The sequence below is a fragment of the Astatotilapia calliptera genome, chromosome 17 (assembly GCF_964374335.1).
Source record: "Astatotilapia calliptera chromosome 17, fAstCal68.1, whole genome shotgun sequence".
NCBI classification, from domain to species: Eukaryota; Metazoa; Chordata; class Actinopteri; order Cichliformes; family Cichlidae; genus Astatotilapia; species Astatotilapia calliptera.
In genome coordinates, this window is record NC_137438.1 from 31,355,064 (window position 1) to 31,367,660 (window position 12,597).

General features: G+C 40.2%; 1 protein-coding gene across 7 annotated transcripts in view; it reads right to left on the minus strand.

Annotated features, from left to right (window-relative positions):
• Positions 1 to 12,597, minus strand: part of LOC113009220 (protein tyrosine phosphatase non-receptor type 12) — a 54,329-nt gene that overhangs the window by 14,064 nt on the left and 27,668 nt on the right. For all 7 annotated transcript variants that reach the window (XM_026147412.2, XM_080292079.1, XM_026147411.2 and 4 more), the window contains 10 exons: positions 11,872 to 11,948; positions 11,632 to 11,727; positions 10,615 to 10,653; positions 10,244 to 10,315; positions 10,060 to 10,119; positions 9,106 to 9,248; positions 8,294 to 8,360; positions 8,131 to 8,208; positions 6,336 to 6,434; positions 3,627 to 3,712 (listed from right to left, as the gene is read on the minus strand). In XM_026147412.2, the coding sequence (XP_026003197.1) occupies positions 3,627 to 3,712; positions 6,336 to 6,434; positions 8,131 to 8,208; positions 8,294 to 8,360; positions 9,106 to 9,248; positions 10,060 to 10,119; positions 10,244 to 10,315; positions 10,615 to 10,653; positions 11,632 to 11,727; positions 11,872 to 11,948 (817 nt within the window). The remainder of the gene's footprint in view (positions 1 to 3,626; positions 3,713 to 6,335; positions 6,435 to 8,130; positions 8,209 to 8,293; positions 8,361 to 9,105; positions 9,249 to 10,059; positions 10,120 to 10,243; positions 10,316 to 10,614; positions 10,654 to 11,631; positions 11,728 to 11,871; positions 11,949 to 12,597) is intronic.

The window sequence follows — 12,597 nt, forward strand, 5'->3', positions numbered from 1 at the left end:
ACTTTGTTGTCTGGGTCAACTTTTCTTGCAAGAGACAGAGAGAGGCGTTGAAAGGCTGCTCCAACGGAACTTATTGTTTCGGAGGAAAACACAAACACAGCGTACAGTCTTAATAGCTTACTTACACCTGGGCTCGTCAGGCACTCTTCTTGGCTGCAGTGGTTATTATTATATTTACATGCTTCCAGCTCCTGTTTTTGCTCGATGACAACTCGTACTTTTCCTTTTTCTCCCTCCCTCGCTCACAGACACATAACGGGTATGACAGTCCATTCTCCCTGCAGCACGGACTACACTGCCTATGATGCTACATTCTTTAGAGCATTCTTTAGAACATCTGCGGTACATGTATTCCGTTACTCCCCAACACTGATCGTGGCTCATAGGTGCACACACAAGATTATTCGCTAATGCATACATTTCTCCTGTAAACCTTAAAATCCTTCATTTTCACTCATAAATCAATCCACAGACACGCAAAAACAAGTTTGGAGCAGCAGGTGGTTGCGGCTTTGGTGGTCACAGCCAGAGCTCTGTGCCTGCCTCACCTTCCTCAGCAGAAAATAGAAGGTAGAGGATGCTTTGTAAAATTAAAAGCAATTAGAGGAGTCACTATACAGCATCACCCATCTTTTGTTCCACTGGGACAACTAAAAATGTGTATGATATAATGTTTAACACTTGAGTATCATACTATTGCTCACATTTTACTACCTCAAAAACACAGATGTCAGTTTTGTTACGTCATAGGTTACATCACCAAGATGCTACTGACACATTTTAGCCAGAAGCCCAGAAGTATTGAGGTTTTAAACCCATCCCTAATGGCAGAGCATGAGTAAAAGCCATGACTCCCTCGAGTTCCTGCAGCATCTCCCCTCCACCCTTCTCTCTCTCCCTCTCTCACAACCAAAGATTCTTCTACACATTTACACCACTGCAGGACCCACTGGGAGTGTGGCCGGCAGAGTGTGGTTTATGTCTGTAAAAATAGCTCTCGCCATCAATAGAACACTCTCAGGCTTAAACTAGGCCTTGACATCATTTCTTTATAAACACAGGGATGATGCAGAGAAAGAAAGGAACATACTGATAAGAAAAAGAGAGGGAGACAGCATACACTCCTCACAGGGTGTCCTGCTTCAAGGAAGTGTTTCTACTTTGGCAGCTTCTGCAAGTTCCCATTTGTATGTTTTACTAAGAACAGGAAAGAAACCGTCCAGTAAACAGATAACTTGTAGGTACACACTAAGATTAGAATGAGCTAAAAATGTCTGCTCTCTCATAAAACTGCCTTGTGCAGGAGACGAATTAAAGAAAATGAGAAATTTAGTGCAGTAAAAAGGATACATTGGCTCTTAAAAAAATGTAATAACCCCAAATGAGTACTTTCCTCGAGGTGCAGCTCAATCTGCATAATGTCTAGAGGGGCTTTGGTGGATCCTTTTTCATGTGCTTTAGCTCAGGTATTTTGTTAGGCTGTCTAGAGGATACTCTGCAGGCATAGCAGCTCTTCTTTGGGCTTGTTCTGTGCCCTTCAAATGGCATATTTTCTTTATCTAAAATCATCCTGTAGTAGATCTGCTTTAATGTTTACTTACAGTCATAGTTCTGCTCCATCACCCCTAAAGAAAACTTAACTTGGGAAATTATGTCACTATCAGTGAGAGAGCAGATGTCCATAAACATCATCAAGATTCACTTTGATGATATCTCCACTATGCATCAGGCTTGAATACGCCTATTTAATGACATGGTAACACAGATGGAGACCAGTTCATTTATGCTGGGGGACTTTAACATATCCCTACTGATTACTGGAGAAGGGAAATTCCTTCTCTCCAACCCTACCCATTCTAAGGAGACATGGGTAGCCACTGTGTGGTGCCCAGGGATTAATTCCAGCTGTAAGCCAGTGCGCTTCAATCAAGGACACTGTGACAGGAGAATTATCCTAGCATGTCATTTCTTTAGAAAGAGAGAGAGCACTAAATCATCTTCACATGCATTAAGGCTTACGTACCTACTAACTGATGCATGATTTGAGAACCCACTTCAGCTTTATGCAAATTATGTGTTCACAAAGACAACCCTTTGAGGTTTGATTTTTATCATCTTTAGCAAAATATTTGTGTGTTTTGAAAAAGATAGCTCAACCAGTTCCTCAGTGTAATAAAATGCCTGATAAATTGTTGATATCATTAGCCTATGGGTAGGTACACTTCCCCCCCCCAATCTTTGCTGTGAATGTTTAAATTATATATTGTCCGCAGAAAAGAACAGTAGCATCAGCCGTGTTATTAAAGTGGAGTTTGTCAGCTGATAATTATTTATTCAGGACAAAGAGTAGCAGATCACTTTACATCTTCTTGCCACTATAAATGTAATCACGCTGATAATCACAGAGCCATTGTTTCTTACATTAGCACAAAAAATATGCTGTCAAAACAGCAAATCTTTAGAAAATGCTTCCATCCATCCATTCGCTTCCGCTTATCCTTTTCAGGGTTGCGGGGGGCGCTGGAACCTATCCCAGCTGTCATAGGGCGAGACAGGGGTACACCCTGGACAGGTCGCCAGTCTGTCGCAGGGCTAACACACAGGGACAGACATCCATTCGCGCTCACATTAATTAGACGGTGGGAGGAAGCCGGAGTACCCGGAGGGAACCCACGCAAACACGGGGAGAACATACAAAGTCCACACAGGCAGACCCCGGCCTGATGGTGGAATTGAACTCAGGACCTTCTTGCTGTGCAGCAACAGTGCTAACCACTGTGCCACCGTGCTGCTATAAAGTGCAGTTATAAAGTGTTTTGCTGTGTTAACGGGGAGAGGATATTTTCAGGTGTGCATACATCATGAGTAGAAAGAAAGAGGGCTGTAAGAAAAGTGTACACCCCTGCAGGCCCGAAAGGAAGAGACAAAAGACAGCAGAGAGAAGCAAGATTTAAAATAATAATAATAAAATAATTGAGTAATAAGATGGAGGAAAAATGTATAAGACTGAATGACAAAGAATAAGAGAAAAGAAATCTGTATTTATGAATGCGGCAGATAAAGTGTGTGTATGTGTTTGAAATAAATTCCCTGCATTTGCATAAAGGACTGTTTGTTCTCAAAGAGAAGGAGATGAAAAATGTAACAGTTCTACTTTAACTAGCCTTGGGTTGTGGTGTGTTCAATGCCATGTCGTGTTGCAGAGCATTGCAAAGTGTTGCAAAATGATCTATAAATACAGCTCCTCCTCCAGTAGGAGCAGCAGCCAAACAGAAGTTAACTTTGGTAAAGTGGAGGCTGTTTGTAACTTTGGGCTGATGGGGAGCTACACTGTAACAAAATACTGGGATATTTTTTCTTTTTTTTTCTTTTTTTTCCTTTTAAATATGTTTTCTGTGTGTTTTGTGTGTTCACAGTGTTCTCCAACAAGCCACCTCTCGCCTGGTGTGAACGCCTGTGTGGGCTTGTTAACTAATCTGTGTTGAGGACGAGGTAAAGCAGGTGAAAACTAAAACGCAGAGTCGACCAGTTGCAAACATCCTTAATGAAAAACAGGCCGGAACGATTTAACGATATAAGGAGATAAACTGAAAAAAAAATAAATAAATGTCAGACAAATGTCCTACCTGCGAATGCGGGGAGGTTTTGGAGGTGGAGTGTCCCATGTATCATCCGATAATTGGTTGCTTGCTTTGTCAGGACTGCTTTCATCCTGGACACACACACAAGAGTAACAAAATAGTTGGACACGACATTTGTGAAAAGTGGAAAATAAGGGAAACCCTCTTATTTTTCCTTCCTGTCATATTTAGATGCTGGAAAGCAACTACAATCATCCCTACTTTTAGTTAATCAATATATTTAATTTTTTGTATACCTGTTTGCATATTTACATGAAAGATGAAGCTTATTTTTCATCAAGGCCTCTGGACTAACCCTCTTTCTTCTCACCTAAATGTTCCTGAAGCAGAGGTAACAAGTTGCTACAAAGTTGCTTCACCAAACGATGAAAGACTTATTCTGAAAGAAGCCCTCCCCCAAACAACAATTTTTCTCTCTCTTCCTCTCAGCTCTCATCTTTCCTCTTCTCCCCTGTGACTCATTAGTTTGACTCCCTCCCCACTCTGATAATGAGAAGATGACAGGCCAACTTCAGTTGTCAAACTCATGACATAGGGGCAAACCGGGCCATTTGAACGCTCTAGTCTGCCGAGGAACTAAATTCTGATCTAAGAAAAGAGGGCAGGAACACAGCTTCTTTAGCTCCGTATGTCCACGTATGTTGTGAGAACCGATCTAGTGGGACGGTTTCCTGTGAACAAAGGCGGGCGTGAGCGTGCGGAGAAACATGTGGGATGCGTGTATGTGGAGGCTTATTGTTCCCAATGCCACAGAGATCACCTATGTGGGTGTTTTAGTCACCAACAATGGCTGACTGGACATGAGTCAATGCATGTATGGACTGAGTCAGTACAGCACAGCAATACTGATGTGCTGTTTGTGCGTGCAGCGTTCTTCTTGGACTTGCAACTAAGTGAGATAACAACAGGGTCACGATCAGCAGCTACAGACTTGTGCTGCAGTTTATGTCACGCTTAGTGCAAACCACACCTTATCCTTAAATGATTAATAGCATAAATTTTAAAACAAGGGAAGTAGTGATACAGTTTGTCCACATTTTAGAGCCGCTCAAAGATATATTGAGCTCCACTTTACAAAGTATGTCAGCAGATTCTTTTCTAATGTCAAAAACAGTTGTGTCCGTCTGTGTGACCGTGTCTTGCGAGGGTCGCCCTTTCCCAACGGATGTGTTTTTCTATTCTCAGACTCAGAGTGCATTATGGGAGAGAAGTGATGTCACCAAAGCTTCCTAAGCAGGAAGTGAGCTTCTGGATTACTGCCAGCACACTGTCTCATCAGCTCTGTATCCCCCCCTCCCCCCACACCTCCCACAGTCTTAAGATTTGCCAGTCTTAAAAGCTCTCTCATTGATTCCCATTTCCACCATGTCTATGTTTTCACAGGTCAGGTGGAGCACTCATTTCTTGATGTTACCTCACCTGATGCTGCTTTGCATCATTTTAATTTCTCTTTAGGATTAAAAGGCTGTGAAATGGCACCACCTCAACACAGCTAGCACCTAAAGCTTCCCATCTTCTTCAGGCAGAAACGTTTGACACAGAAACTGGTTGCATTACTTCAGAGGCCACTGGTGTAAAATGCCGATGGGTATTTGTATAGCATGTTGCATATGCTGCACTTAAACTTGCATTTGTGAGCTTGTTTCTCTTAAAAAGCAACTGAAGCAAACATGCCTCAGAAAGAAGCAGCAGATTTATGGTCTGGTATTTTATCTGCTCACAATACATTTATTATTACTTGCAATTATTCTTCACTTACAGTAACAGCAGTTTCTGTTTATATCACTTAATGTGCTCTACTGATTTCAGCCTCTTACAGTGAAGCTTGTGCAGTCCTTCTATGGTCTAGCTCTCTAAATATAGAGCAGCTTGTAGTCTCTTTAAGGCTGCTTGATGGGATGACAGGAAGAATCTATAGTTAAATGATAATTTGTGTTCCAAAACGAGATTAGAGCATGAATATTTAAAAACACAAAGTTTTGGTGTCTTTCAAGTTTGGGAAATAATATTTGTCCTTCTTTTTTTGTGTTGTTTTGTTCTTTAGGCTGGGTATATGCTGTGCACTGTCCTAAATGAAAGGTCATTGTGAAAAAAACTGGTGGCATCGGGTCATATCAAAGTGTCCATATCTATGAGCCATCCATTCCCAGTTGTAGCAGCCCTATTCAAACTTGAGGACGAAACACAGAAGAAGAAATTCTCATACAGTCTACATACATCAAGCTTTAGTTTCAGTTTATTAGACCTACGTTGTACAGTGTCATTTGCAACAAACTTTGATCATATGAGAAAATTTTTTGGCCATGGGAGGAGGACAAGAGACAATTCAGGACACTTTGTATAGAGCGCTTGTGTATTTGGGGGCAATAGAGGATAATGTAAAGCAATTTAAAATGAGGTCAGTGGTAAGTGACAGAGCAAAGCGCTTCCAGTTGTTTTTAAATAGCTGAAATTGTCTGCAGTCCTCAGAGTACTCTGTACAGAGATATCTCTCGTTTTAAGCACAATCACAATGACTCTTCTTTTTCTGTCTGTAAACAAAAGTTTTCTTTAGACCTCTCCACACCATCTTCTCCCCTGTGACTAATTATCTGTATTTTTTTCCCCTCCACTCCCAGTAAGTTACTCAGCGACATCCTGTCTTGCTTTAACACTACAGAGCATGCACAGTGTGTGTGTGTGTGTGTGTCATACCATGCCATCATGGATCTGTGTGCTGGTGGGACTCTCCAGCTGCTGTAGCTGTTTCTCAAACAGTTGAGCGATGGCTCTATGAACCAGCTCATACTGCTCCTATAGATAGAAAGAAAACAGACACATGATGAGGCAGGAGGGAGAGAAAAAAAACTGGTGCATGAAGAAAGAGATAAGGGTTAAATGCACAAGATGTGAGAGGAAAGAGAGAAGTAGAGGAGGGGGAAAAAACAAGTTTCAGCAAATCAATATCAAATCAAATATACTTTCCACTCTATCAAAACAGATTTCATTAGTTACAAGCTTCCTACAGGATGGCGGTCTGAGACTTTGAACTCAAACCTGTGTCAGCGTTTGGCAAATCAATTCTGTAATTCAATTAACCGAGCTCATTTTCACTCCTGGGAGAGAAAAAGAAACAGCTCGGACTAAAGGTACAAATTTGACTCTATGTCAAAGTGCAAAATGCCTCCTGGCGAAAATCACACATTAACTACAGGAAGTAAACATGAAAACACACCCATGTTAAAAATTGTGGCAAAACAACCTCAACCAGTTACACGCAGCGATGGGAACGCGAGACAATGAAAGAACCTTTTCAACCAGGTATGTAGCAAAACGAGATGAGAATGAAGGGGCGACCTTTAGCAGGAAATAAGCTTATTATTACAGCTGTGCATTCAAACATTATACCCTTAAAAGAACAGAAGGTTAACAATATCTCTTTTCCAAATCTTGCAGAAATACAGTTTAACACTTCAGTTATATGATAACATGCCTTTTTTTTTTTTAATTACAATGAAGGAAATGAAAATCTACTTGGCAGCCATTACCACACATACATTACAGCCAGGCGATCAAGGTTCACATCAACATTAAACAAACTTTATCCTGCAGACACAGAACAAACTGTGTGGTGTCTGTCTGATTGAACCCATGTGACAAAGGAGCAGAAGACTGTCCAAAGAATTCCCACTGAGGGAGTGTTCGTGCTGATTTTAATTACCTCCTGCCTGCGGCACTCTACCTAAGTGCCACTTCTCATCTAAACCGAACAGATTATTTCCCACGACCGAGTATTAGGGCCACATTAAGAAAAATATTTAAAAATTGTGTGCATTTTGAGAAAAAAGTCAAAATGTGGAGATTACAGTTGCCAATGCCACGGCTCATATACATTCTACAAAACGCCTTGTGTAGACGAGTCAGTGAAACTAACTGATCAGCTGTCCTATCGCCTCTTGTGATTCCACTAGTATCCTTTCACCTGCCCATTTCATTTCGGACAAATCTGGCCAAGTCCTCCAACTTTGTGTTTGCTTTTTTTTTTTTTCTTCAGTGTTCTTTTACTTATCACACCACTGTGTTTATGTGCTAAAAGAGAAATTACTTCCTTTTAAATGAAACCAAGTACGATCTCGCTAACTCATCGACAAGGCATTTTGTAGAGGGTATAGCAGCTGTGGCAGTTTGTCTTGAAACACCTGTAATCTCCATATTTTGACTTTATTTTCAAAATGTAAATGTTTTTCTTTAAGTGGCTCTAATACTCCTACATAATTTCCAGTAACGAGAACACATCTAATACAGAAAAACCCTATATATAAAAAGGGTGTTATATATGACGACGTCTCGAGTTCGTGACCTCAGGGCCATGGTTGTGCGTGGCAGCAGTAAAGCTTCTGAGGACTGATTAGCATTTCTGTGCTGGTATGGAACAAGTAAATAAATGATCGCTCTGCATAAACATCCGTTTCATTAATTTACATCTGTAATGAAAGCTAAGGCAACAAACCTTGGTTTGAACAGCCGAGTGTCGCTGTGTCCTCATCTCTTGGATCAACCGGAATACATTAAAATCTTCTGGAATTTTCTTTACAACGTTAAAAGAGAATTAAAAGAAATGTTAAAATCGATCTAATGTGTACATTTGCACAGGTAAGTGTGTGTTGACATACCCCGGCTTTGAGGAGGTTCCATGTGTAGTCAATAGCACAGATAGCTCCTGTCCTCCCACAGCCTGCACTGTGATTAGTGGAAACACACACATATACACAAATAAGCTTCTGTTGTATCGGTGCACTAGATAACTAGATTTCTATTACTGAGAAGCATCTGCTCTTTTTGTATGTTGTTTGCATGTGTGTAATAACACCTCATCCAGACAGGAAGGAGACAGGAGCCTCACAGAAGCACACACACACACAAAAAAAAAAAAAAAAAAAAAATCATAAAAAGTGATCTCACGCTGTCAGCAAGCATTCTGCTACTATAAAGAGTACTGTTTCTCCACACAAACAGCGCACATCAACCCACACAAAGCATCTTAACAGATGCAGAGATGCAGCTTTAAGTCCTGCTGTGTAACAGAGGAACCAGGAAATGTCCTCAGGCTGCTCATTATAGCTCATTACACACACATGGAGACGAGTGTGTGCATTGTGTGTACACCCATGCATGTGCGCAGCAGAAAGCTAGAAACTGTGGGCTTGTAATTATTCTGCTTTTGTTTACACTCAAGTTGATAACTTTACCATTTAAGCTTCTTACTGTACTATACTGATAATATTTACATTTGTAGCCTAGAACTTTCTGTCAAGTCTCCAGCTTCAGTAAATTGGGTAAAACCTGCTTTGTTTAAGGCAATTAAGCATTTTACATGAATCCATTTTTAGAAATTTCATATATTTCACATATTAGCTGAATTTCACCAAAACAACAAAAACATTAAAACTCAATTTCAGCTAAGAGTAGATGCATGCATAACTACCTGCAGTGTACACATATTGGGACATCATTGTTCTCTTGGTATTCTCTCATCAGCCCAATCATATCCAAAATGGAATCAAATGATGAGGGGACGTCATGATCTGGCCAGTTCATATAATGGAACTGCGTTATCCTACGGGATTCCTGCAGGAAAACAAACGTTGATAACTGAGTGGAGAGTCAGATGAAAGCTGGTTCAGTGGTGAAGGAGTGAAACTATGATATGCCATGAACAATGTTGCCAAACTGAATCTTTAAAAAAAAAAAAAAAACTTTATTGACACACAGTTTAAGTATAATCCCACCCCATGGACCTCCAACTTGTACACAAAGGAAATCGTTTTTCACACTAACCCAAACAGCTCTCTCCAGATGCATCTGTAGTCTGCAGTATTCAAGCCTGAAGACGGTGCATCAGATCTGGAGCATGACCAGTTGTTTTATTTTTGTTTGGATGTTTTTAAAAAAAAAAAAAAAAAATCCCTCACACACACAAAAAAAAACCCTAAACAAACAAATAGAAAAAAAACAAGAGTGCAGCGTGACTGTCTGACTGTCTATGCAGACCTGTCAGGATATTGCACTGCAACAGCCTGAGACGTCTGAAGGATGTTTGTGGTCATTCAGCACAAACGGGAATTTTTTAATGCACCAATCGTCCTGCGTGCAACATTTGGCTCCTGGTCAAATGGCTCCTTTTTCCTCAAACTCAAATTTAAAGGTTGGCGTTTAGATGCATGCAAGCAGTTGAAGGGGGACTTTGGGTTTATGGCTGCAAAAAGAAAGCCTAATTGTATTTGTTGGAAAACATGTGGATATGAAGTTTATTTGTAGGCAATCTTGTCGCTATTGTGATAGGCTGTAGCGTTATCTGAAAGTTAACACTTACTTTAGACTGGTTTCTTGATAAACTACATTAGGTATTAATGAAGAGGTCTCGAGAGAAAGCACTTACATTTTCATACTGTGCTGTCAAAGTCCTGATGAAGTAGTCTGTTCTGGCCTGCTCCGATTCCTAGAAAACAAAAACATGTGAGAAAAGAGGCAGTCCCAAAACGCAGACCTGCTACGTGCACTCGTCTCACACTCACACACACACACACACACAGAGCTGTATCATCACAGATTTGTCTACTTACATAGGAGATTCTGAAAGGGCCAAAGCTCATAGGCTGCTCCCCCTGCATCGGGAAATACCGCTCACACTTTTTCTAACCAGAGAAGAAAAGTTAGCTTTGGCTGAGAACAAAATACGAGACAGACACCACAGCTTCCTGTGAACACACACTTTCAGATTCAAAATAAACAATTAATGTGACATGTAGAACATAGATGGTGACAAATATAAGTGACTAATTATGTGCTTACTATAGCCATACGTGCAAGCAATATAGAGCTCAAAATAAGTGATCAGTGTGAATTCACATCGTCTCTTTCCACAAACATTTTTTTTTATTAGAAAAAAGAAAAGCAGTTGTGATTTTACATGTGCAAAAATGTGCACACTTACTCTTCCCATCTCAAACTCTCGACAAGCCATCACAATAACCTGCGAAGACACAAAAAGGAAGGATTACAACATTTAAGCTCTCAAAACTAAAAAACGCAGATTTTTATTCATTCCTGCGTGCTTAGATTTAAAAGAGTTAGAGAAACTAAGCAGAGCATCCTTCACGTTTGATCGCACATTTCCATGCAGCTGCATTTCAGGTCATTCCCTTTGATCCTACAGGAGTAATTATCAAAGCTGCAGACTCATCCCTCTTCATAGCACTAGTTAAACCTAATCATAGCCCTCCTCCCTCTTCTCATCTTTGTCCATCTGGTTACAGCATAAGCACTCTCCATCTGCCTCTTAATTCCTGACGACACAATTAAATATTTATTTTGAGTATCTTCATTATTACAGTATTACTTCGTACACTTAATTTATTTAACCGCCACTAATGTCAACATTTTTTCTCCAATTTGTGTGATGACGCAAACCTTTTGTTCTTCCAAATCTGCACTCTTGGAAAGAGTAAGCGCTCATTTAAAAGAAAACAAATAAACAAAAAAAGGAGAATTACATTTTACATTTAAAAAAAGAAAAAAAAAAGTCTTCTGTTAGCTGCGGCTAGTTCTTGCAGCATTTTGCAAAAACACATTAGGTAATAAACCCTCTCTTCCTCTTCAGCCACCCTGCTAACAAAAGATCCCCCGGCAGCACAGCAGTTTTTATGCTTTTTGTGGCTAGCTTGCCAAATACTTGCACTGTTAAGGTGCCATTTCCAGCTCTTGCAGCACCACCTCTCCCTTGCTATTGTGCTCTTCTAGTGGTCACTCGCAGTACTGCAACAAAACAGTCAACGCAACACCCCGAAGCGTGCATCCAAACTGTACATCAGACTTTTCCTGCTCTCTTTACCTTCAACGTTTTAGCTCAAAAACAGCACTTAGATACACGATTCAATTGTTCACAATGAGAAAAACAAAAAAAAAATATCCCCATCCATTGACTTCCAGTCTTCTAGTAAGGAAAACTCACAGCAACATTGTATTCCCAGATCATCCTCCAGAAGTCGATGACAGTGTTCGGCAGTGGACCCTGAGTTGCAATATAGGCCTCTGGGCCATCCATACCCTGAAAGCAGAGAAAACATGTTCACCGATCAATTATATTAACATTCAGCGAGGATTAATCACATGACTCAGTACACTATAAGAACTTTTCCACTAAACTGTAAACAACATGCCAGAGAACATGGTAAAGTAACCTGACATTTACCTTAATGAAGTTAGCATTGATGTAATCTGTGTCCTGATTGGTTGTTTTTAGCTTCAGCTTCACTCTACTGTGATCAACTGGGGAGGAAATGGAAAGAAATATTTTCTCTATTAAAACATTTTCTTCTTATTGAAACAAAAATAAACAAAAAATGAATGAGGATATAAGTGGGAACAAGTAAAATATGTGATATAATGGACACAGTATTATCCTCCATTTTTATGTACAGTGCGTGTGTGTGCATACACATCTGTCACAGATGAACCAGTTTTTCCTTTGCCTTGTCCGCAACCCATTCACTAAAAGCCTTAATGAATGAATGGACAGAGGAGAAAAGCAGGATAAAGGTATAAAAAGTAGGACAGATGTTGGATCACGTAAGCTTCCCCCGAGGTTATTATTAAGTACCGCAAGACCTCTGTGTAGGAAACCATTGCATGACCTACGGCAGCTGTAGCTGCTATAAATGGATCTCTAAATATACTTTGTTATTTCCTAAATTTCATTCATTTAACCAAGTAGTTAGAATAAAACCCTCAAAGTAAACACGAGCAGGTGACAATATCTAAAAAGATATTTGACATTTGTTGGGGCTGTTACCAGCTTTAACTGAACACCGTTTTCTCTGGTGTACAGTGACCTTTAAAGCTGAGCTGATATGTGCGTGACGCTTATAAGCTGCTCGTCATGCAGGGAGCAAAGTTTCATATAGATTATATTGTCAGG